The sequence below is a fragment of the Habropoda laboriosa genome, unplaced genomic scaffold (assembly GCF_001263275.1).
Source record: "Habropoda laboriosa isolate 0110345459 unplaced genomic scaffold, ASM126327v1 scaffold172, whole genome shotgun sequence".
Lineage (NCBI taxonomy): Eukaryota > Metazoa > Arthropoda > Insecta > Hymenoptera > Apidae > Habropoda > Habropoda laboriosa.
This window is the reverse complement of record NW_017100331.1, coordinates 1,041,340-1,066,497: the sequence shown is the minus strand read 5'-3', so window position 1 is coordinate 1,066,497 and position 25,158 is coordinate 1,041,340. Positions and strand designations below refer to the sequence as shown.

At 34.6% G+C, this 25,158-nt stretch overlaps 1 protein-coding gene across 1 annotated transcript in view; it reads right to left on the bottom strand.

Annotated features, from left to right (window-relative positions):
• LOC108574439 (tyrosine kinase receptor Cad96Ca-like) overlaps positions 1-20,828 on the bottom strand; it is a 41,509-nt gene extending 20,681 nt beyond the window's left edge. Inside the window, exons 1-2 of the mRNA XM_017937031.1 lie at positions 20,730-20,828; positions 20,052-20,196 (exon numbers count right to left, since the gene is read on the bottom strand). Of these exons, the coding sequence (XP_017792520.1) occupies positions 20,052-20,196; positions 20,730-20,828 (244 nt within the window). The remainder of the gene's footprint in view (positions 1-20,051; positions 20,197-20,729) is intronic.
• Between the last annotated feature and the right edge of the window lie 4,330 nt (positions 20,829-25,158).

Genomic DNA, 25,158 nt, shown 5'->3' with positions numbered 1-25,158 from the left:
CGTTATAAATTTAGTTTTTCCTTATAAATTCTTTTGTAAGAAATGCATGTTAAATTTTGTTTTTATTAAATGCAAAGATATAGACAGTTTTATATAAATGTTATCAAACAAGTGAAAAAATTCATTAATTTTCCTATGATTTTGTTTTATTCATTGTATATGTATAATGAAGACGAAGTAAATTATTTAAAAATCATTTCACATACTTAAATATGGTATTCAATGGCTACAATGGTTCTGAATGAAATTTAACGAATTGATTTCTATATGCATAATTATATGAAAGTACACAGGTAATATAAGAAAATAAAAATTGAGGAAATTACTAAACAATTAATATACATAATTTGTGTATATTATGTGTTTATGTAATAACTGAAAATTAGTAAGTCAATATGAGTCTATACTATAATATTTTACAAAGATTAAACTAATTAACGTTTAGAACTAAAAAATGTATGTTTACCGAGTGCACGTCATATTCTTTCGACTATAAAATATGAAAATAACGACTATAAAAATTTCTATAATACTGAACACATTGGAAACATTCTAATTACTGCCATTTCATCTCTACTTTGTGTCCCTTCGTTATTATCGAAAAAACCTGCACATTTCCGACACTTATCTTCAAAATGAAGATTCATAGAATTTTACTGTAATTTTATATTTTTAATTGATCTGTTTTTCAGTGAAATATTTATATCATTGGATATATTTAAAAATATTTTCAATGTTTACGAACCTTTAATTAACCGAGACTCAAGGGGTTTAAAACAGTTCAAGTTAAATTAGAAGTCCAGTTGAGCGTAAATAATCGATACTTTCGATAAAACCATTTTCATGCTATACTATATACACTAGTGCATACATAAGCGTCCGCATTTTTGCACACTTAAGCGTCCGTCGCTATCCCCAGCAATTCTTGGAAATGGGACCTCGGAGTGGAGTTCGAACGTGTTGAGTGAAACAAAGTACAGTAGTGCACACATAAGCGTCCGCATTTTTGCACACTTAAGCGTCCGCCGCTATCCCCAGCAATTCTTGGAAATGGGACCTCGGAGCGGAGTTCGAGCATGTCGAGTGAAACAAAGTACAGTAGTGCACACATAAGCGTCCGCATCTTTGCACACTTAAGCGTCCGCCGCTATCCGCAGCAATTCTTGGAAATGGGACCTCGGAGTGGAGTTCGATCGTGTCGAGTGAAACAAAGTACAGTAGTGCACACATAAGCGTCCGCATCTTTGCACACTTAAGCGTCCGTCGCTATCCCCAGTAATTCTTGGAAATGGGACCTCGGAGCGGAGTTCGAGCATGTCGAGTAAAACAAAGTACAATAGTGCACACATAAGCGTCCGCATCTTTGCACACTTAAGCGTCCGCCGCTATCCCCAGCAATTCTTGGAAATGGGACTTCGGAGCGGAGGACTCCTGAATGTGAACAACTGACACTTGATATATCGGTATCCCACTCAGACACATCTCTCTGCACACATAAGCGTCCGCATTTTTGCACACTTAAGCGTCCGCCGCTATCCCCAGCAATTCTTGTAAATGGGACTTCGGAGCGGAGGACTCCTGAATGTGAACAACTGACACTTGATATATCGGTATCCCACTCAGACACATCTCTTTTTCGTTTAGTTAAATTCGCAAAAATGACCTCCCCACTTAAGCGTCCGTATTCGGCCCCGACTGCGGACGCTTATGTGTGCACTACTGTATTGTGTTAGTTTGACATTTTAATTACAGATCTGAAAGTAATATACTTACTTATTACTAAGTTTAAAGCCACGTTAAATTTTTACTCGATATTCTTTGTTTTTAACTAAAATAACATTCTATGAATGTGATCACACCTTAATAATACATTATCCCAAAACCAATTATTAGTGGATAATAGTGTCCTGGGATAATAGAAGCTTCGACAATCAAGAAACCATAGAATCGAATCCCGGTTAATGGAAATCCTACTGTAATACTTCTACCGACAAATAATTGAAATAACGGAGAAATTTCTATGCGCAAACGACGAAAAATTCTTTATGCATGTGTTTGTACTGACAGAGGAATTTTTATTTTATAAAATAGCATTTACTTTTCACTCGTGTCCACTCTAAATATTATTATTCGAAAACATTTCTAAATTAAAATCTCGATTTAAAATTGAAACCAGGTAAACATTTATTCGAAGGTTAAATAAAGATTCCAGCATTGAAAAATTGATTTAACGCGAATGCATGCATGCATATGCTATTGCAAACTGATTCAAAAGCAAAAAGGTGTGGTAGAAAAGCAATTACAATAAATATTACAAGGTAGAATGGTGAAAGTGACATTTCAGATCCACGTATCAATTTTTATACTACATATTTGCTTTGGATTAAATGAAGATTTTGGTATTCAAATAATAATTTCACATTGCTTCAATATTTTGCAAAAATAATAACGAAGCAAAAGTTAAATGATTTAAAACTCTTTTATGTGCTATAAATAATGACGTATAACGTTTATTAAATATAATTCTGTAGTTTGTATCACTATATTTCAGAAATAATTCATTTTTCAAACCCGTTCATTACAATAATCTGCATTAAAATATCTAACAAGATATTAGCATTCAAAGTTGCTGCTTCAAATGCACTATTTTCCATAATTCTCTATCTCCGATTTCTAAATGCAACTTATTGTCACAAACATAGTTCATAATACACATATAACAAGAATCTAAGAAATATTACTTACGTTAAAATAAAACATATATTTAATATAGTAAAATAAACGCACTTCACTCTATTCCAGCTTTATAGTCTACACACTATAGGTTCATACGTTGATGCATTAAACAAATATTTAAAAAAAAAAATAATACAAATAACAAATTTCCAGCATTTCATCCAAATAACAATATTTTCCAAGCAACACCCATCTCCGTTCAGAGAAAGCATGTTGTCCGTTCCCAGCTCATTAAGGTCACGATTTCATAAATTTCGAATCGGTAAAACATTGTACACTATCGTTTTTCCTCCGTTTACCTTCTCCAAACAATCGCGGCTTTTTTTTTCCTGTTCTTTTTTCCCCAAAGACAGAGGAGGAAAAACAAGGAACGAAGGAAAAAAGATTTGATCGAGTGTAAAGGTTGATTGGACGTCGTGTGGTCAGCGAGCAACGAGCGGCCTGAACAAAATGGAGAAAGTGGGACGATGAAAGTGCGACCAAACGACCGGACTGACACTGTCTGCGAGCAGGACGTTATGGCCGGCGTCGAATCATGGCTTTTTCACTGGCATCGGAAATGCAAGATCTACTTGTTGCTCTGTTGTTTGCTCGAATCAGGTGTAGCGTACGAATCGGGACCATTAGCGAGACTGTCAATCGATCCGCCCTACTTATTTAATTGCGGACGAAGAAAATGCCCGATGCGACATTTCCGGAATCAGGACAATTATCGTCGCAGAACAATCGTCAAATGCAGGATTTAGGAAACGGCCGCGGATGGTTCACTTCCTGGCACACTTTCATTTATGAAAGGGTTTATTGAGAACCGAGTTTACGATACAACGTTACGAAAAGTAACCGCGCCGTTTGAAAGTATTCTATGAAATTATTAACAATTCGCGTGCTTGGAAGATTGGTATTCGGAATAATTTTACTGTAAAGGATTTTTGGAGCAGGATGAACGTTGAAACGTATTTCATAATGGAAAAAGAAAAAGTGATTTTTCAAAGAAGAATTGAATGTGGATGTAATTAATTCTGGATAACGTTTACATCGAAGGATACGATTTTCGAGTAGAATGAACGTTGAAGCATAGTTCATGAAGAAGAACGAAGAATTGACTATTTAAAAAATTCTAAAGCTTGTTAGTCTGAATAACATTTATAATATATGAAGGGTGTTACGAATCGCGATGTGCTTGTTGCGAAACCGATAATTGTCCCTCTTTTTGAGTCAGACCATTTAACCGTTTGAGTGCCAAGCGGCGCGATCGCGTTTCTTCTATCCTGTCCTAAAAGCGCCAGCGCTCTAGGCTGCGAAGCCCATAATCACAGAGGGGTCGATTTTTTTCGATGCACGACTTTATGGTTACCCTTGAGTCTTAAGTAAAAGAAGATAAAATTAATATTAATATTTATTACATGTAAGCTGAAAACAGCGCAATCGCGCCCTTTGGCATTTTTGGACGCGGAATATGACGAGCGCTATCGCGCCGCTTGGCAATTTTCGATCGGGAAATAAAAAAGGCTCGTGGCACTCAAACGGTTAAGGAATCTACTCGGGATAGGGGACTCGGGTAGTGCTCGGAAGATAGACTATTAACGCACAACGGTTTGCTATTAAAACTATGTATTTGCGAATGAACGTGAACAGAGCGTGAAATGCCTAAGCTTACCGATCGGAAAATTGTGCGTCGCGTCGTGCGGTGTTCGCTATTTTATAAACTACGTGTGTGTTGTGATTGGTGGTGTGAAAACTGTCGTAGGTGGTGGAAGTGTGTGGCGTGTGTCTGGTGGTGGTGTGAAAGTGGGGAATTTGTTCTTACATTTGTTATATTGCTTGTTGGAGGTCTGTTTATGATCTTAGGTCATGTGGTGTTCAGGTATGAGAGGCGTCGAGTTTTTTGGTGTCGTAAAGTATTTTTCGTGCCGGCTAAGACCTCGCTTTTTTGGACGTGCTGGTCTATCAGGAATACCGATGTATTGTTCGGCTCGTCGGTACGGTCGAACAACCCAAGCGACGTCTGTTACGCATGTGACAAAGGATAGGATTTTGGAATAGAGTGAATATTGAATATTTTTCATGATCAGAATTTAATGATCATGCATATATGTATTAATTTGGCTTACCATTTAAAAAGTTTATCATTCTGACTCTAAAGGATTTTCTAAAGTACTCTGAAGAATTCTTCGAGTAGAATAAACATTGAAACATATTTCATAACGAAAGAGGGGAAACTAATTTTTTAAAGAAAATTGACTCCTTAAAAAATTCTAAATTAAAGAATTCCTTCAGAATGAGAAGATAAAAGAAGTTAGATTCCGTAGAGAAAAATGTTCCCTTTAGGTCAAAGAATTTTTCATGTACGCTATTTTACCTGTAATAATTTTAAGCTCTTTCGATTAGAACAAGCAGTAGCAAAATTTTCATACTTTGCATGTAATTGCTAATAATGTATTTCTTGAAATTATTTGAGAGAAACTGCTGCTCGTTGCAGATGAAAATGCAATAAAACATTACTTATTAACATATATGATTAACAATAAATAGAATTGAAAGGGGGAAGAGAACGTGAAAACAAGCGAAAGTAGACTGCCTATTGCCAGACGCACGTTTCAACCTTTCGTTTAGGTATTCACTCTAAACATGTTTACTTTTCTATTAAAAATTCCATATTATTATCACTCAATTATAGGGTATTCGTACTTTTCTTAAACGTAGTTTATCTATTATCAACATACGTCAATATTATAACAAATTACTATTACACAAGGTGTACCACCTGACTTTATCACCTGAAATATTTCTGCTTCAATTAAAATTTCGTAAAAATGTTTCCTTCGAAAGTTGCATACTTTTTATAGTAACAATAGTTTCTTATTCCAGAAATATTTCAGGTGATAAAATTAGGTGGTACAGTAATTATTATTTAAATAATTACACAGAATTATCGTCAGAAATTTAATACCACTTTTTCGAAAGAATCCCAAAAAGAGTAACGGTAAGACAAATGATCGCAAGTAGCCAATGATAAATTCAAGGACTGTGCGTGTCAGTGTCATTTTAGCAGTGTTTAAAGAAATTTTTGGGAGAAATTTCTGCTCGTTTAAAGAGCATCCTGACGAACGAGCGATTGGAAAATGGTTACTCATTTTCGAAGTGGATTACTGTGAACAGCTGACAGTTATATTTATCGACAGTTTTGGCACAAGGTGGACAGAAGCTGTCGTTAATGGATAGAAAGTCAAGCGTTCTCGACTCTTTGATTTATTCCTTGGACAGCGATACCCTGCTGTAAGTCTTATTCTTGGGCACCTAAGAGCTCTTTGGCAACGTCAGCATATTTTAAACAGGCATAGAATACGAAATATTTTAAAACGAGGGTAATTGTTAGCTAAAATCTCAGCTAAAAAATAAGTTTAGAATGAAACGCTAAAGATGTGAATATGATTATTTACAGGTGAACAGATTTCATTTTAAATCGCAAATAATAAAAATTCGATTGTAGTACATTTAATAGTGGAAGGATTGAAACGTTAACTTTCGTAGAATGCTTAGGATATTTGTATGTTAGCGATATTTATAAAAATATTTAAATAACAGTGCCCAAGAATTGTATTTATCGAGTGCGAATTATATTGAAATCTAAATAAATTAATAAACGTAATTCTGAAATTATCTATGCTTCGTAGAGAAGCATATCTCAGCTATTTGTGTTTAAATGTATAATACAAATTTATTTACACTCTAAGCCCAGAAACTTTTACAAGAAGGTTGTCGAATTCTTACATCTAATTTCTCTTAACATATTATATTTTTAACTTAACATCTGTATTAACTTTCTTTTTTCCTTATTGCCTTTCTTCTTCCTTATTCTATAATACAACATTTATAACGTACTCTTGTATGCAAATATTTCTGTTTTCTTTTTCTTTTCTTTTCTTTAATTTCGTTTTATCCTTAATCACCTAAGCAGAGTCCTCTTGTACTTACAACTGATTGCACGTACACTACCGGCCAAAAGTTTGGAATCACTGTGCATCGCAAGTTACAGAAAAATTCGCAGAAAAAAGTCAGCAGCTTTAAGAATTTTTTAACGAATTTTGTATCATTCAAATCGATCGGTATGAGACAAATTGCTATTTATCTCCACAATATCAATATCAAGTCTATGAAAAATTAGTAGCAGATTCAGTACTGACGAAAATTGGGAGGTGATTCGAAACTTTTGGCCGGTAGTGTATTATTTGCGTTTGAGGACTGTATCCTTTCGAATTTTATCGTAGAAAATATTTAACATACGTGACTAATACCTTCTGTTACCTTTATTATACTATACTTCAGTTCATTAACCGAATATTAATACTCATAATTTACTTATTAATTCTGATCTGTTTGACTTGGTAAAATATACACTTGTCTTTAGATACAAACTTTATACAGAATTTGTTCTAGTTTTTTATATTGATACCACTTCATCGAATCACTATCTTTATTTGCGGAAGTAGTTTTAAGCGGCCTGGTTTTTAAAATTCTATAGGTAAATGGGGATTATTTTCAAATTAATGCGAAAAATAGAGTATCACAAGAACTTTTTATCCATATAAATATCTGGTTTAAATGTAACATTTCTGATTTAATGGAAAAAGTTGATTAAACGTATATATTACAGCATCTACAGGTGTAGTTTTAACAGAGTGACTCATGGAGAATGGCTAGATCGATAAATAAGTAACGCGAAACGCAACAGGATCTGAAAGTGAACCATTCGATTTCCATCTCTCGCTTGAATGCTGCAAAAGTACCTACTGACGATGGTTTCTCATTTCCACGTGAAATTTCACCACAATGCACGAGCAAATGTTCACAACACAGCCGTAATATGAAAAACAAAATGTCAAATGTATACGAAGAAATTTTTTGAAATTCAAAAAATAAAAATTTATTCGATAATTTAGTATATTGCTACAATCTGTGCAATAAAAATGTGTAACGTGTAATTTAGAGCAGCACAAATGTTGCATGACTTTATTCTTCAGAAACGAGGGAACTGTAGAAAGGTGATATGAGACATTGTTTTAGAAAAATTTCCATTAAAAGTATATAAAATTCGGTAATTTAAATATCGCAGTACAAAAACCTACTAAACCCTTAACTACCAAATGCAAAAAGACACGTGATCAATGAAAAATAAAAAGATACCAAAATAGCGTACTTTCTTGAAGATTGAATGCTTTCGTAGAATAATAAAAGAATTGTTCGAATTAAAGCAGAAGCTAATTAAATTTACAAGCTAAAATTCTTTATCTCTGTCCTACTTTCACGTCCTAAATAATACAGTTTTACAAGCACATTCGAAACGACCACAACAAATCTCAGCTTCGTATCATAAAATAGATCTTCGAGAGAAAGTTGGTAGGCTCGTAATAAACAGTATTGTAATTTTCGTATCGTTTCGTTATAATCTCGCTGTAATTCGAAAATGTACAATGGCGTTCGTGGGTTTCACCATGTGATCGTATAAAAGTCGCCTCTACCGAAACAGAACACAGGGACCTGTTAATTAAAGGTTGATCTTTCGAAAGGATCGATTTCGTGGGATCGAGCAAGGTCGTGACGTGAAGAAGGAACGCGTTGCCTTCCGGAAGCGAACGCATAGGGATTCGAAAGAGGCCGCGCCAGGCCTTTATTCGCTCCTTTTTACCTTTTGCTCGTTTAACGGCTACAGGGAATCGAACCGGGTAACTTTCACTTCGGTGAAGTCATCGTCGGTCCTTAAATATTCCTTAGCATGACGCTTCACTTTCATGCACGGCGACACGCACGAAAAATTCTATCCGAGGTGAGCCATGATCGTTGCTGTACACGATGCTAATGTTCACGCAAAGAAAGGCGGACTGCCCCGAGAGAGGAAATATCTCTGTTTGAAAATCGTGGCTAAACTGTGACCAGAGCTAGGTAAAATGTTTATTTCAAATGGTAAATAGTCTGTTTCATTTTTGCGACGAGTTTTTTAAACGGTGTTTAAAGATAGTATTTTATTTGGAGGATGTTAAAAACAGCGGGGCTTTATTTTCAGAATTGTCAAATTGATCGCCAATAGTGATATCGATTTCAAAAAATTCGCAATAAATATTAACGTAAATTCACGTTATTACGATGAAAAACTTCAGGCACGTTGTATACAATTTGTGAATTAATAAATAAAGTTCACGATCAACTTAGAGTCGGTTGAGACAACAAAAAGTTGTTTGCATTCGTAAAACCGCGAAACATATACCTGCACCTGAATATAACGTTACAAGGTGCATATAGTCGCGGCGAGATTCGCTCAAGGCAGTCTGATGAGAAGATTTCAAGGCTTTGCGCTGCAGATCGCCTTAGATATCGCTTTCTCGATACTTTTTTTCATTGAAAACATCATCCCTACGTATCAAATACTCTTGTTCCGCATAATTTATTATTTAGTTAAATTCGCGATTTAATTACATAAATACTTAAGTCCTCGCTCGTCTGTACTTTCACAGATTTCACATTTCTTTCCTTTATTCGAGTAAAATGGAATTATATTCCGCGTAACTCATCAATTGAAAAGATGGAATATTAAATATAAGTGTTACAAATCAGTTCAACGTTTGAATAGATATTGTGAATTTAATGTTTCTAGGGTGAGCTTGATTTTATGCTAGAATTAACATTTCGCAGTATTTTCTCTTAAAAGTACACATTATGCAGATATAATGTTTGCACATTATGCAGGAAATTAGTTACGTGGTGCTTTGTTTATTATATTGTTGCCGTTATGTCGAAATCAATTACGCTACATGAAACTTAACGAATGTACCGTGAGACAACTAACGCCCGATTCACTGCACTACGCCATGCACATTTCACGGAGACATCAATGCTCGCATAAGAACGAACCTTTTCAATGAATTGGTATTTAACGCATCTTCGCTCTGTGTAGAAGTGATACAGCTATTTACACGTAATTACTATTTATATACAAACAATTTTCAGATACATACAAGGCAAATTTATTTTTTGAATATTATTTTAACGTTATTCTAATATTTTACTTCTTTAAATACAGTTAGCGTGATTAAAAAGGAATATCATTTACCATATTTAAAACGAAGGTGTTATTAATTTTGTAACATTTATATTGCAGTAACGGTAAATGCTTTTTTTTATTAATAATGATATAATATTAGTAACAAGTGAAATGTTACATTTTTCACTGTTTAGTTCGTGTATCGTAATAATGCACTGTATTATTTATATACCTATTAATATTTCCGTTTCACCTTTTCGTTTGCAATCATGTGAATAGTAAATGTTTTATATTTTATAAAATATACACTAATTACAGACTTAGTTGTTTTAAGGATTTCCTTACGTTCAAACAGATACTTCGCATAGAAGGAAACGAAATCTCACATTCGACAGATGTAATGTACGAAATTTAATACCACTATTTATATTTCACTATTTTTTGTTTATTCGCAGTACTGAAAAATTATTAGTTGGACAACTAACGTGCAAATGTAAGAGCTATAAGAAATCATTCCGATACTTCCAAAAAGGAAACAGATGTATAAGAGATCTGCTTGTTCCTAGTTACAGTTTTTTGGAAGTGACGTGGTGTAAAAATAATTATTACACTAAGGTTGCTTAACAAAAATATATTTATTTAAATCCGATAACGCTTAAACGCTTATGCCTACATTGCCAAGGCGATACACTTGTCCTCGAGGACGAAGAAACCCGGAGATGTTTGGAAAACATCTCTCGACTCTTCGCCTCGAGGGCCAAGAGTCGCCAGGCCTAGGTTGCCACAATTTCAAAATACAGTACTTCTTTTTAAATATTAAATTCGTAATACAAAAACAAAAGGTCGGTGAAAACGGGAATGCCAAACGTATGAATTCGATTAACTGAAGTAGACCTGTTCTTTTGAGTAAGTAGTAATGTTGCACCCAGGGCCTGAATTCGTAATATAAAAACAAAAGGTCAGTGAAGTGTAGGGCCTCTCGGGGCCTCGAAAAGTATAAAGAATCTGTGGGGCCTCGAAAAGTATAAATACAGCCCTGATGTATGTAATAAATAAACCTGAAGACTGAAACCGTATCGACCGAATGTTTTCGCGACTGACACCAGAAATTTCTTCGAAAACGTGCTGAACCTTTCAAGGAATATAGTATAACGTGTATTTCGACCGAGGCAGGACGCAAGACGAGCGATTATTGGCGAAGGTTGGATGCGAGTTCTTGTTTGGTGTCTGGTGACCCGATTATGTGGTCGGCTGTTTTAAACGCTAATTCGTCTGGCGAGCAGCCGAGTTGCTCGCCGTTTTATTTTGTCGCGCAGCCACGGTGAACATTTTTCTGCTCGAATTCCTCGCGCGGAAAGAAGCTACCGCGACCACACACGCGACCAAGAAAGAAAACCGTTGCAACAGGCAGGACAAAAAGTGCGGAAAAGTCGTTCCCGGAACACATTCCTCGATTATCGTTTAACGTTCACGTCTGCGGGTGTAACAACCATGCATTCTTTTTATCTAATGAACGAGCACTTGTTGATGATGCACGCTGGATTGTTGTCCTCTTGTTGGAGGTTTCCAACAAATTTTTCAAATACTCGAGTTTTCCTGGAGACAGTAGGAGATGGACTGTTTGTAGAAAGCTGGAAGGACGAGTTGCAAGAAGACAGTATGGGAGTACTGTGCGTATATTGATTTGAAGTAAACTCTAAAGTGAAATTACAATTCTGCTGTCTTTCTTTTTTGTGTAATTTTAAAGTCGATTGTAGAATCAGTTTAAAGTAAAATTTCAATTTGGAATTATAAAAAGAAATTGAAATAAATTTTTCTTTTTGTGTGTGATAATCGTAAATACATTAAGGTACTTTCCGTTGTTTGCTAAAATATAAGGATAATATTCGAAGTAGAATATACAGTAATATATGTTTAAAGTAATTCAATTATGATTCGTGATGATCTAAATTAAATTTGGGATAATTAAGCTGCGCTATTTATTTTCGACTGTTCGTTATATTTTTTATTTTTCATTGTTACTTATTTTCCAGTGCATAATCCCTAAATGCACGAACTTTAATTTTTAAGATATTGTATTTTTGCATAACTTGTTATGTGCATTATATCGTTATTTTTAACAATTCAGGAGGTATTTTAATATCTAAAATATAACGATAATTTGTATTATGAATCCATACATTAAAAGGAACAAAAGTAGGACAGTATATTATTGTACAGCACTTTAAAATATAATTCGCTTTGTTTCACAGAATATTCATATTCTATTAAAATACCGATACTGGAAAATATATTTGTTTAAATAAGAAATTAAATAAGATAACATCTTGTAAAATCATTCTTGCAAGCTTTTGCACAACAATATTTTACTACACAACAAGTATTCAATTAATATATTTTACTATAGCTCTTTTTACAGTTCCTCTCCGTTTAACTTGTTGTTTCTCGTAGTTTTCAGGTCGCCCCGCATAGAGTTATGAGTTTCATGTCATGTACGGTTTCTTATCACGTAACTACCGGTCATGTAATCGTTCTAGTTTTCAATTAATGTGACACAACGAGGATTATGTTTGAGAAATTTTTTGAAAATTTACTTGTGTATTTGCAGAACGAAATACACGCATTTCGTAATTTATGTATTTACATATACATTGTATATGAAATGTAGTTTATATATTTTCATATATTATATATTTAATTGATAAAATATTGGAATAACAAGGATTCGATTTTGAGTGTTAAAGAATTAGTAAGTATATGTTGCAAGACTTGAAACATTAATGGTAGTGAATATAACGTAAATAGAATTTACATAAGAAAAAAGGTATATTTTAAATGTTAAATTGGTTGCTACTGAATATTTAAATATTCCATTTGGCTAAAATGAATTTCATATACTGCTAAGTCGGTAAGTAAGAAAAATTGTCATATGTTTTCTTTAAAAATCGTTTAAGTAAATATAAATGATTCTAGATCAAATATTGTAAATATTATAAAACCGAGAAGATATGTAGAATAATTTAAATCAAACGAATTAAATAAGAAACAAGCTTATTGTAATTACAATAATTACACTGTTACATATCATACATATTATATTTCTGTAGACACAATCTTATATTTTCATTTTACAATAACACCAACAAAAATTACCAATAAATTACAAAAAAAATACAATTTCTCCAAGGAGAACAGAAGTAAAACAAGGTTCATTTAACACTAACTCACGATCGCAGTGTTCCCCTTCTGCCTCTATATTCCAATAACAAATTTCACCAAACAATCTTGAGAAACACGAGCCTCAAACGAAACCTAATTTCTTCCGCCAAGTAAAAAGAAACTGCAACAAAATATAGAGAAAGAAAGAAGAAAACCGATCGGAACAAACGAGAAGAGTAAAGAGAACCGACGAAGGGGAAAAATGAGAGAAACACCTAAGCAGGAAGTGCGTGCAGTTGAAGAGAACAATAAGAGAGGGTACGCGAGCGTGCGAAATAAACGATGAGAAAGCGCGAAACGAACTTCGCTAATGCATTTGACTCGGTGATGCGTGTTTTCTTTTGACGAAAAGCACCGTTGCGCACGCGGATGCAACGTAAAATCACGTCGAAAATACACATGTATCTGTTCCATGGAGATATGTATGTATACACGCATACAAGATGCCGTGTAAATGGTGGTACAAACGGAAAGGTTGTGATTCTATTAGGTTGGCGCGTATGAAACGTCGTTTCTTTTTAAACATTAGATACACTGTGTCTTTTTTTCTTCAAAAAATAATGTATTTAATCCTTCGAATTGCTTTTCACTTAACCCTATTGCGTTCTGCGTTTTGACTGTACACTTAAGACTTTTGGGTGAAAAAGGACCGAAGACCTTACGTGTAATAATTTTTGTTTCCAACGCGACATATGAACCTAGACAATAAACGTTTAAAATAATGTCAAGGAACGTAAACTTGATAACAGCAAAAATGACTAAAAATACAAAAAGGCGGTGGGTCAAAAAAGACCCGAAGACCGCTCTAGGGTTACTTTCTTAACCCCTTAACATATGACAACGAGTCAGACTCGTGGCAGAGATTCTGATGAAGATGTGAGAAAAATAGGTCTATTAGTAAGAAAAATGAATTGCAATCCTAACATTCGTTTTAATTTGTAAAACTAAGGATTCCTAAATGTAATTAACCTGTATTAGCTTTTGTTACTTGACACAGTACTAAAACATTAAATGGCCGACGCTTACGTGCGTAGTCGGAAAAGAAATCATAGGTTAAGGGGTTAATCAAAATGATTTACATTAACTAGTTCCATTATTCCAAATTTGTAAATTCTTCTTTTACAGTTTTTTCATTTCGCAATCATTTATTTGTTAATAAATTGTTCAGGTGTTTGAAGAAATGGTAGAGTGTCGAGGAAAGATGGAGTGAATAGTCGGGGATTGTTTTTAATCATTTTTGGCTCATTTCCCAACGAAAACTCACCAGAATTGAATTTTCTACACCAACGTTAAAGTGTCCTCACATTTACATAACCTTCTTCAGATGCTAAATTTATATTTTCAATGAAAATATAAATACTCTTTACTCAAGATTGTTTTCGATCATTTTTCTTAAAACGTTATCATTCCAGGTCCTATTTAGCCTTCCTCTTGGCTTATTTCCAACGCAAAGTCGTCAATGTTGAATTTTGCACGCCAACGTTGAAGTTTTTCCAATTTTGAACTTATGCAAAAAAAAAAATTACGCGAATATCGTGATTATTCATCACGTCAGATAATTGTATTACGAATTTTCCTACTGTTTACTATAATCCACTGTTCTCACTTGGCATTCGGTAAGTGCAATAACGATGGCTCGACGATTCTACAAGAACCGAATTATTAACGATAGTGAAAACAATAGCAACAACGATACTATATACCGGCTGTCCGTTTATCTCTTTGGATTTGATCACTCTCGAGTCGTGTATCTACGTAATCGTATCTCGACTGTTATCGATTATCGGCCAACTTGCTTCCTTTTTCGCGGACGTAAGTTGGGTACTGTTTCCTCAGCTACGATCCCACGAAAGAGTGGGTTAAAAGAATTCTAGGCGCGGGTCTCTTAGTTGCGACGACGACTTTCTATTTGCCTGTGTTTGGAAACGTGCTGAACTCTGTTTCACCTGGCGAGGCTGTTGTTTCGGAGAATTTAAACGTTTGAGGTTGAAGCATTGAAGAATTCGAAAGAAACGTCGAAGGGAGGAATTTTGTTACGGAAGAAATGGCATAAAATGGAAATTTCACGTTTGATTTAAAATTTTAGAGTCAATGGTCATTTTAAGATCGTGTCATCGTGCATATTTAAATTCACATCGATGTCTGCTACAACGTACAGTAGAAAATAATATATACATTCGTGCAAAGCCTTGAAGAAAACCAGAAAGAACTAGCATTTATAAGAAAATTTTTCTTCCACCTTATTTACCCCTTGAAAGCATTTAAATTAGGTATACAAATTTTCTCGTGCTACCATAGTTAGGGAAGATAATTAGGTGGCCTGTTTTCCGTGGCCCATCCTGTATATAAAAAGGAAAATGTGCACTTTCGATGCCACTAAACCTAATTTACCTATAAATAATCAGAGCTCGGTGTAAATAATAATTATTTTAAATATCACTTCTTGTAATCGATAATTTTATCTTTTAAAGTCTTTTTTCATGTATTGCTTGGATATTTGTTATGTAGTAAAATGTTATTACGCAAAAGCTGGCAAGAATGTTTTCAAAAGATGTTATCTTACTTAATTTCTACAATAATGGATTTTAAAGTGCTGTACAATAATATATTGTCCTATTTGTTTTTCCATTTAATGTAAGAATTCGTAATACAAATTATCGTTGTATTTTAAATATTGAAATACGTCCTGAATTGTTCAAAATAACGACAAATACAATGTACGTAGTAAGTTATGGAAAAATGCAGTATCTTAAAAATTGAGCTTCCAGGATTTTGAGATATTGCACTGAAAAATAAATAACACAGCTTAATTATCCCAAATTTCATTTAGATTACTACGAATAATAATTGAATTACTTTATTAAGCATCTTGTAGATATTCAATCAGGGCAGAATTATTATACAACTGATAACTGTACATGAAAATTAAATTTACCTTACAGTATGTAACTTTCATGCGTGAATCTTCATCTTCAACATTCCAACCGATTTATAACCACGATTTTCACGCTCAAAATCAACGTGGAAAGAGAAAAAAATAGAGAAACAAACGATGACTCGGTGTAAACCAGATAAATGATTTAACTAACTTTCACCGGTACCCTTCACCACTCTAGATCACTATGTAGACTCGTTTATAGACGAATCCAGGACTGGCTAATTGGTACTCGTCGTCCAGATTAAAAAATTCCCATTTAAATTCGTAAATCATAGACTTAGATTCCAGGCTCGAGCATTGGAATTAATTTGCCGCACGAGTTACCGATCTCCTTTCTATCTTATTTAACCGTGCGGCAACGCGGTCGACACGCTTGAAGGCGATTTTTGCGAGCGCGTTCTTCTTTTTTTTTTTTGTTTTTCTTTGTGACATCGATGCTGAAGAGAAGGGAATCGCTGGCAACTGAGTAGACTCTGTTCTATTGAAAACGGCGACATAACGCAGTATGAAAAAATGTCGCCTAAGTGCAACGATAAGATAGAAAAATCGATTTAGCAAATGTTGCGCCACTGTTAGCGCCAAAAGCCGATGAAATTCGGTCGATTTAGCAGTATTGAACACTGTTAGTGCCAAAAATCGACGAAAACGATGAAATTCCATCGATTTAGCAAATATTGCGCCACTGTTAGCGCCAGAAACCGACGAAGACGATGAAATTCGTTCGATTTAGCAATATTCAGCACTGTTAGTGCCGAAAACCGATGAAATTCAGTCGATTTAGCGAAATTGAACACTGTTAGTGCCAAAAACCGATGAAATTCAGTCGATTTCGCAATATTCAGCACTGTTAGTGCCGAAAACCGATGACATTCGTTCGATTTAGCAATAATTCAGCACTGTTGGTGCTAAAAACCGACGAAAACGATGAAATTCGTTCGATTTAGGGATTTATTTATGCAACACTGATAAATAGCGTGCACGTTGAAAATGCTAAACGCAACTGAAAGATTGCAAGTTCCATTGAATCGAAGAGTTTTGTCGTTTATCGTGGTATCAATATTAAACAGTGCAGCATAGACATTATAACGGGAGAAATAATGATTCTTGTAACGAGACAAAGCAGTAATAATGGCGTCGTAATAAATTGTTTGGATAAAATGTATCCTTTCGAGTTTTTCCTTAAAATCTTGAAAATTGGTAAACTTGTACACGTACTTAAAGAAATCTTAGAAAATCTTTTTTATAAATTACTATAATATGTACATATCATATAACAAAATTATTCCTCTAGAAACGAAACTTTTGTACAGCGAGAAATTGATTTGTTAAGAGATAAATTATGAGAAAAATGCAAACTTTGGGAAAGAATTTTCTCAAAAAGGAAAGTCCATATGAGAAAAATTGCATTGTATCGTTAATTTCATAAAGATTAGATTCTTTTATTTATTACCTTTCAAGCTTACTTCGTTTCCCTTAAATTTGCTACAGATGTATTAAAAAGGAACAAAAAATGGAAAAAATAAAATCCTACAAACAAACATGGTCGTATATGATATTATGAACATTATTTTGAAATGTATGTTTTGATGTGTAATAATTATACTTGTGCAAGTAATTCCAGAATATAACATTTTGCAAGATGAACTCGATACATCAATAATAAATGAAAAGTTAATTACCGAATAAAACATTATTCTCGACTCTAATGTTTGTTAACCGTTCAAAGTGTGGCGACCGCCACGGTAGGGGGCCACGTACTTAGGCCTGGCGACTCTTGGCCCTCGAGGCGAAGAATCGAGAGATGTTTTTCCAAACATCTCCGAGTTTCTTCGTCCTCGAGGATAAGAGTATTACCTCGGCAATGCAGGCCCGCGCCCCCACTTCCTGGGACTTTCCCAGGGAAAAGGGGCTACTTAAGGGAGCCCCGAAAAAGGCACCAGGCCCAGAATCTTGGGCACTGGGCCCCCCCACTATGACCTACCGCCGTCTCCCACTATACCGTCCTGGTCCAGGCCTTTTGTGGTAGAGCTTCTCTGCACGCGCATCATGTAGTTTACATTTGAAATTAGTTTAAGCATTACGTTTAAATAAATATATTTTTGTTACCCGCTTTACCGAATAATCATTTGCACCACGTCACTTCCGAAGAAGTAATAAACAAACTATTTGTAGAAGAATTTGAAAATGAAGAAATATTTCTTTTCGTCGTTAGTTGTAAAAGTTACATTGTCTCCTGAATTTGCATATAGAAACGTCGATTTCAATTTAATTCATTTCCTTTTTTCACAAAGTCTCGATGACTTTGTCGACACTAAGCGGCCATGTTTGTTTCAGAGTGGGAATTCGTTAGTTACTCGATAAATTAAGAAAAAGTCATAAAGGAAGATATTGTGAAATATTAGGTGTAGAAATGAATTCAGTGCCTTTCCTCGCGAACTTCAATATTTATTTACTAAAGATCGAACACAATTTTAATCTTTTTCCATTTATCCAGTAACTGACGAATTCCGTGTCTGAAAAATTATGGCGGTTCTGAGTCGATAGGGTCGTCAAGGATTTGTGAAAAAAGGCACCGAATTAATTTCTACACCCAATAATATCCATTATTTTCAATATTAAAATTGTGTTTGATTTTTTCTAAATAAACATTGATGTTTGTTAAAGAAAAGCACCGAATTAATTTCCACGTCTAATAAATTCAAAGATCTCTTTGCACAGAATATTCTCCTAAACGTGAACGATAAATTTGTAACAATTTTCAAGCGTAAGATGACAATTCACATTTATTATTTCACAATGCGCCGATGTTCTCTGTGGCACACATAACGCGCTGTTTCAGGCCACGTTATTCCATGCAACAGGTGAGAATTTCCATTATCAGTTGAAAGTTATAATTCATTTATTTCCAATGCTTGATTTTTTTTAAATTTTTTGCTATTTAAATCGTAATTCTGTTTAAATAATATGTTGGATGTATGATCAAATGTTTTGTGTCGAATTAACCGGAAGAATCTCAATTGTATCTACTATCGGTTTCCTTTCACTTCGTTTCCCTTTAAATAACTTTCAGAAAACCAATTTGCGTGTCTTTTCAATAATTTCTAATAATATTGTACAGAACATAATAATAATATTATAATATTGCAATAATAATATAATATACATTATGCTATAATATAATATCACCGTAATATTATAATAGTAATGTAGTAATTTATTGTTTAATGGCAGTAACTTGGAACTTTCACTCTCTTCTCATTTCCATAGTAAATACAAAACTGAATTTTAATTGTAAATAATACGATGTATGTACGTATAATGTGCAATTGTGTGCAGTGTAAACAGCTTTTAAAGTATTCGATACGCTTAACATAATATTCAATCGTTATGTTTGCACTTTAGCCAATGAAATATGTAATAACAGATTAATTCGTCGAAGTATGAGACAATTGTTTATTCGTGAAATTTATCCTTGCACATTTTACATAGTTTGGCATTTGTGTGAAGCGTGCATCGGAAGAAGTCTCTTCGACGCTTTCTCCGGGATATATTAGAAAGCATAGGCTACAAGACCGTAGCTGAAAAACCACAAATACGGTTAAATACCACAGACTGGCTAGCAAAATAGCTTTCAAAACTTTGGACGACCATCGTATCATCTTGCCGCGAGCAAAAAACCCAAGTATTTCCAGTCTACTTCGTACTTTTAATAGAAAATAGCGATTCAATTAAACAATCACAAATAACGCTCGATAAAAATACTTCGCGTTCCAATGTTTTCACATATTCTCCGTGTAAATCATAAAATAAACTTTAATTTCGTTTCTCTCGCCGGATTACTTTGCAATAAATAAAATTATCATCGATGACGATATCGTTTTAACAGAAAGAAACGATACTCTTGAAAGTCATCGGTCTCTGACGCGAATATTTCTCGCAGAGTATTACCTGTCGTTTTAAGAAATTTTCCCTCAAAAAAAAATTAAAGCAAAATTTCACATATTTTCAAATAAGAATCACCGACTAAATAATAATAATAACCTCCAATACAATACTCATGCAAACGAACAACATCGTACGAAAAAAAAACGTGCAATATATGTAACCATAAAAATGTCTTACCGACTCTGTTCCACAGGCACAGCGCCGCAATAACGATGGTCAATCTGACAAACATCGCGCTACATTGGTCTACGATACGTGAAATGTCAACGGAACCGCATTCGACTCGCCGATACGTGGTTCGATATGCTCGAATCGAGCCACGCTAAACCAAACCACTTGAACAGTCAGTTCTGTCGATGACATCTATTGAACGGTTCTGCACGGCAAATCGTATCTTATGCAAACACGCATCTGTCATTCGTGTGAATGCATCTGTTATTCTTTTTGCGGCGATTTTTCACGTTCCTCATGCCCGATGCCAGTCACTCGCTAGATACAACGAGAAATAGTTGCAAATAGAACGCATTCCTCAAAACTCTGATGGTAAACGTCTTCTTTTATCATACGATTTCCATATATCGATTTTACACACACACCTACTCTCGACGAACTTCTTCACCTTATACGGTACACACGACGCACGAATGTATCAAATAAATCTCAACGATGAAATTAGCGAAACATTGCACAATTCGGAAACACCAGTTCGAAAGTTAGAATCGACTCGACGTATGTGTGTGTGTATCTGTTTACCGGTCGGAGCACGCAAAGTACCCGTCGACTTTCTCTCAAGTCGGATAATTAACCGGCACAGGTTTTTAGAGCGACCACGGTCTGCAGCGGAACACCAATTACGAATGCACCGAACGCGGCTGGTGAACCGTCACTGACGTGAATTTCGAAAAACGCTTGGAATCTCTCGGCCCCGATCGGCGCCCTGCTCAGCTTCGACATCGCCTTTAAGATCATCACGATCCTTGTTTGCATCAGCGTAGCGAACACGGTGCTCCTGTCAGTCGATTTTGTCGAACACTTTTCACCAACTTGTACGATTAAAAAAAAAAAGAACAAAAACTACTGACAGTTCGATGTTAAATCACTCGAGCAAACTGAAAGTATGTGTACCGATTTCGAGCATCGTCGAATGAAAGCTGGTCGTATTTGGAGCCTCTCGACTCCGCAACGACGCTGCTCGCGGACCAAGCACCGACCTTACGTGCGTCGCGACGCGATCTGTTCGCGAGTGCCGCGGCAGCCATGCCGATCAAACTGAAAGAACGTGTGCCATTGGCGTAATGTCTGTAGAATTGAGCGGTGAGTGTACCTTCACTTCGATCGACTTTACCGACTACTTTGTTAAGAATTTATTTTAATTTATTATATGTTTCTTTTTTCTTCCGTGATCGTTTTTTTATTCTTGTATTTAAGTAATTTTTAATTAAAAAATGGATATTATGGAACTTAACGAAGTACAGTGGAATTCAGATGTCGGTTTCTTAAGTTGAGATATAAGTCGAAGATTTATAATCGATCACGCTGGTAAAGCAACTCATTGGTTCATTTAAAACGGTATTGACCCTTTTGAAAGTTTTTCAAGTTAGAAGTTAGACTACGCCATTGACACGCTGTCAGTTCTATAGAATGTGAGAAAACCCCATTGGTTAACTTGCCTTCGGATTCTAAGAAATATACATGCTGTATGTATACAGTAGCTACTGTAAAAATTGGAAATGATTTAAAGTGAATAAGTGAATGGAATAATTAATTTGTTTGAGAACAAATGCCTTTAGATTTATAATGTAAAGTTTGTTTCCGAAGAATAACTATGGAATTTATCAATAATGATTTTGTTACGCTTGTGTGTTTGTAAATTTGTATATTTTCTTATATTTAATGAAACATGCCCATATTACAAAAAACGTATTACAATGTTATTGCTAGTTAAATTTGTAATAAAGAATGTAATTACACTATCCTGGTATAAACTATTAAATAAAAAATAATATTTATGTGGTGAAAAAGAAAAAGTAATTAATTACATTTAATCATTGCCAAATAAATCAAGTGCGTTTTCTTTCCTTTTTTTTTAATAATAACGCATACCTAAAAAAGTTATTGCTAACTGTTTTGTATTTATTTATAAACTTCTATTGCTATTTAAATATGTATATTTACACAGATGATGTATAAAATAGACCTGTCATCCAATGTAAATTTGAGTTATTCGGTCAGAGGATAACAGCCTGCATTACCATTCTCGTATCACATGTATCACATGCGACGTTATCGATTCGAAATGGAATAATATTAGAGCGCTATTAAGACGATAGGAATTGCAATTAAATAATGCAATAATCGATTATTAAAAATTGGGATCTATCTATAGCCACAGACGAGGTACAGGATAGACCTAACACCTAATGCATTTTTGTGTCCACCTCAGGAAGGCTGACAGTGCCCTTACCATTTTCGTGTCACTTCCAACGTTACCGACGCAGCATAGAACAAGATTACAACATTAGTAGCGGTTAGAATTAGAACTAAACGTAACTATGAAATTACAAATAAAGTATAGGACAGGATATCACATACTCGTACACAAAGTGTAGAATTTTTATATTTCTAAATGTATAATATGTATGTAAAATAAGTTCGGTTTAAATGTATACACGTGATTATTTCCCTAAATATTAAAAATACAGAGATTGCTCGGTCGGAGTTCTCGAGCGTTCGTAAAAAATTACTTCGATCTATCTGTCACCTCAACATTACTGTTATCCGCTAAGAGTTCCAACTTCCTACGGTCGTGTTTATTATACTTGGAAAAGCAAATTAAAGTACTTCTTAAGTTAAAACTGCACATATCAAAAGAAAATGCATAGTTGATTCTTAAACTAAGTTAAAATTAATGCTTTTACCGTACCTGTAATTCGGTCTGCATTTTGGCAATGAGTTAGACAAGGAAAGGAATATGATTAGACAAAGATAGAGAATTTTTCAGATCTAACCAACACCATCTCGTGTTTGGCTGCGCGAACTAACGACTCGTTACTAGGAACACAGAATATAAACAGAGGTATTAGACAAGGAAAGCACTAGTGTGCAAGAAGGATAGAGAGAAAACGTTTCCTATTGGTCTGCGGGCCGCCATGTTCCATCTCCCACACGCTGTATCAAATCGGTTAGGGAAAAATCATTAATAACTCAATAATTACAATGATTTTGTGAACTTTTAGAATTGAAGAACGAAGTATGGACCTTCAGCAACTTTCACATATAGATTTTATTGTATTAAATTCCTTCAGTAATGAGTTATTAACAATTATTGTGCGGAGTATCGGCAGCGATACTGCACACCCTTCTGGTTTTTCATTAATTTTGCAGATTTGTACAAATATTTTATGCACTCTCATAGAAGCGTTCGAAAAGCTATTCCTTTAGCTAGTTTCTCGTTATATTTTCATTAACATATTCGTCGTAATTTGCAAGATATTAAACATTATTTGGGAAAGTATTGTACTCGTCGTATTTAAGCGTAACACATTTTCGCAATTTCATTAATAACTCAATAATTACGATGATTTTATGAACTTTTAGAATTGAAGAACGAAGTATGGACCTTCAGCAACTTTCACATATAGATTTTATTGTACTAAATTCCTTCAGTAATGAGTTATTAAGAATTATTGTGCGGAGTGTCGGCAGCGATACCGCACACCCTTCTGGTTTTTCATTAAGTTTGCAGATTTGTACAAATATTCTATGCACTTTCATAGATGCTATTGAAAGGCTATTCCTTTAGCTAATTTCTCGTTATATTTTCATTAACATATTCGTCGTAATTTGTGAGATATTAAACATTATTTGGTCAAGTATTATACTCGTCACTTTCAAGCGTAAAGGATTTCCGTTATTTTTTCGAATATGCATGATTTATTTTGTACGTTCAAGCACGTAGAGTATAGACATTTGTCTACATATATTCTATAATAATTTTTAAGTGCACACATGATGTGTTTTACTAGACATTAATAATTGTTTATAAGAGTTGACTATACTCAAGTACAATAAATAGAAGACTCTCCTATATAATATCTAATAACTTTTAAACTACGAGGGATATGTTAATAAAAATTATATGAGAATATAACTAGGGGAGTTGACTTCCAGATGCACGTAGTTAGTTGCATGGGAATTCAGTAGAAAACTATGAAATTATTGAAAAATCGCAAACGTATATTAATAAAAACAGCGTCGTTCCCGACATCCTGTACTAAAATTATTAATAACTAATTATTGAAAGAGTCTATTGCATTACAAAACTATATGTGAAAGTAGCTAAAGGTCCACATTACATTCTTCAATCCTAAAAGCTCACAAAATCATTGTAATTAATGAGTGATTAATGATTTTTCCCTATCCGATTTGATACAACGTGTGGGAGATGTAACATGGCGGCCCGCGGACCAATAGGAAACGTTTTCTCTCTATCCTTCTTGCACACTAGTGCTTTCCTTGTCTAATATCTTTGTTTATATTCTGTTTTCCTATTAAGAAATCGTATTTCCCGTCACTAAACACGAGATGGCATTAGTTTCGAGTTGAAAATTTTCTGTCCTTGTCTAACCATATACCTTTTCCTTGTCTATGTAGAGGGGTTATTTATACGAGTGGAGAAATATGTTGAGAATGTATAATGACGTTTTGTGTGCGCTGAGCCTTTGTTCCCGTGTGAGTTGAGGTTGCAAATTGATCGAGGTGTGAGACACGGTTGCAGTAGCAGGAAAAGAACTTTTATATTGTTGAACGGTGATTTTTAAGTAGCAAGATGTTCATCTTTAAAACTTGAATGCACACATTGTTGCAGTCTCTATTCTCGAATGCAACATCGATGGAAGCACTATTTCGAATGCAAAACATTGTTGTACGCGTTACTTTTGAATGCAACATTGCTTGAAGCGTTGTAATTGAACGCAAACATTGTTCGAAACTCTATTTCTGAGTGCAACATTATTACAAGCGTTATTTCGAACGCAAACATTATTACAAGCACTACGCTTGAATGTAACATTGTTACAAGCGTCATTCTTACTTGTAACATCGTTAACTCCTATTATTTTCGAATGCACATTATTGCAAACGGGTTATCGGTTTTGAACATTTGTTGCCGAAAGTCGCTCCCAAAAATTGCACATTGTTGCAAACGCGTAATCGGGTTTGCAACATTGTTGTCGCGAAAATTGCACATTGTTGCACGACGCCCCGTTCTGCAACTTTGTGCATT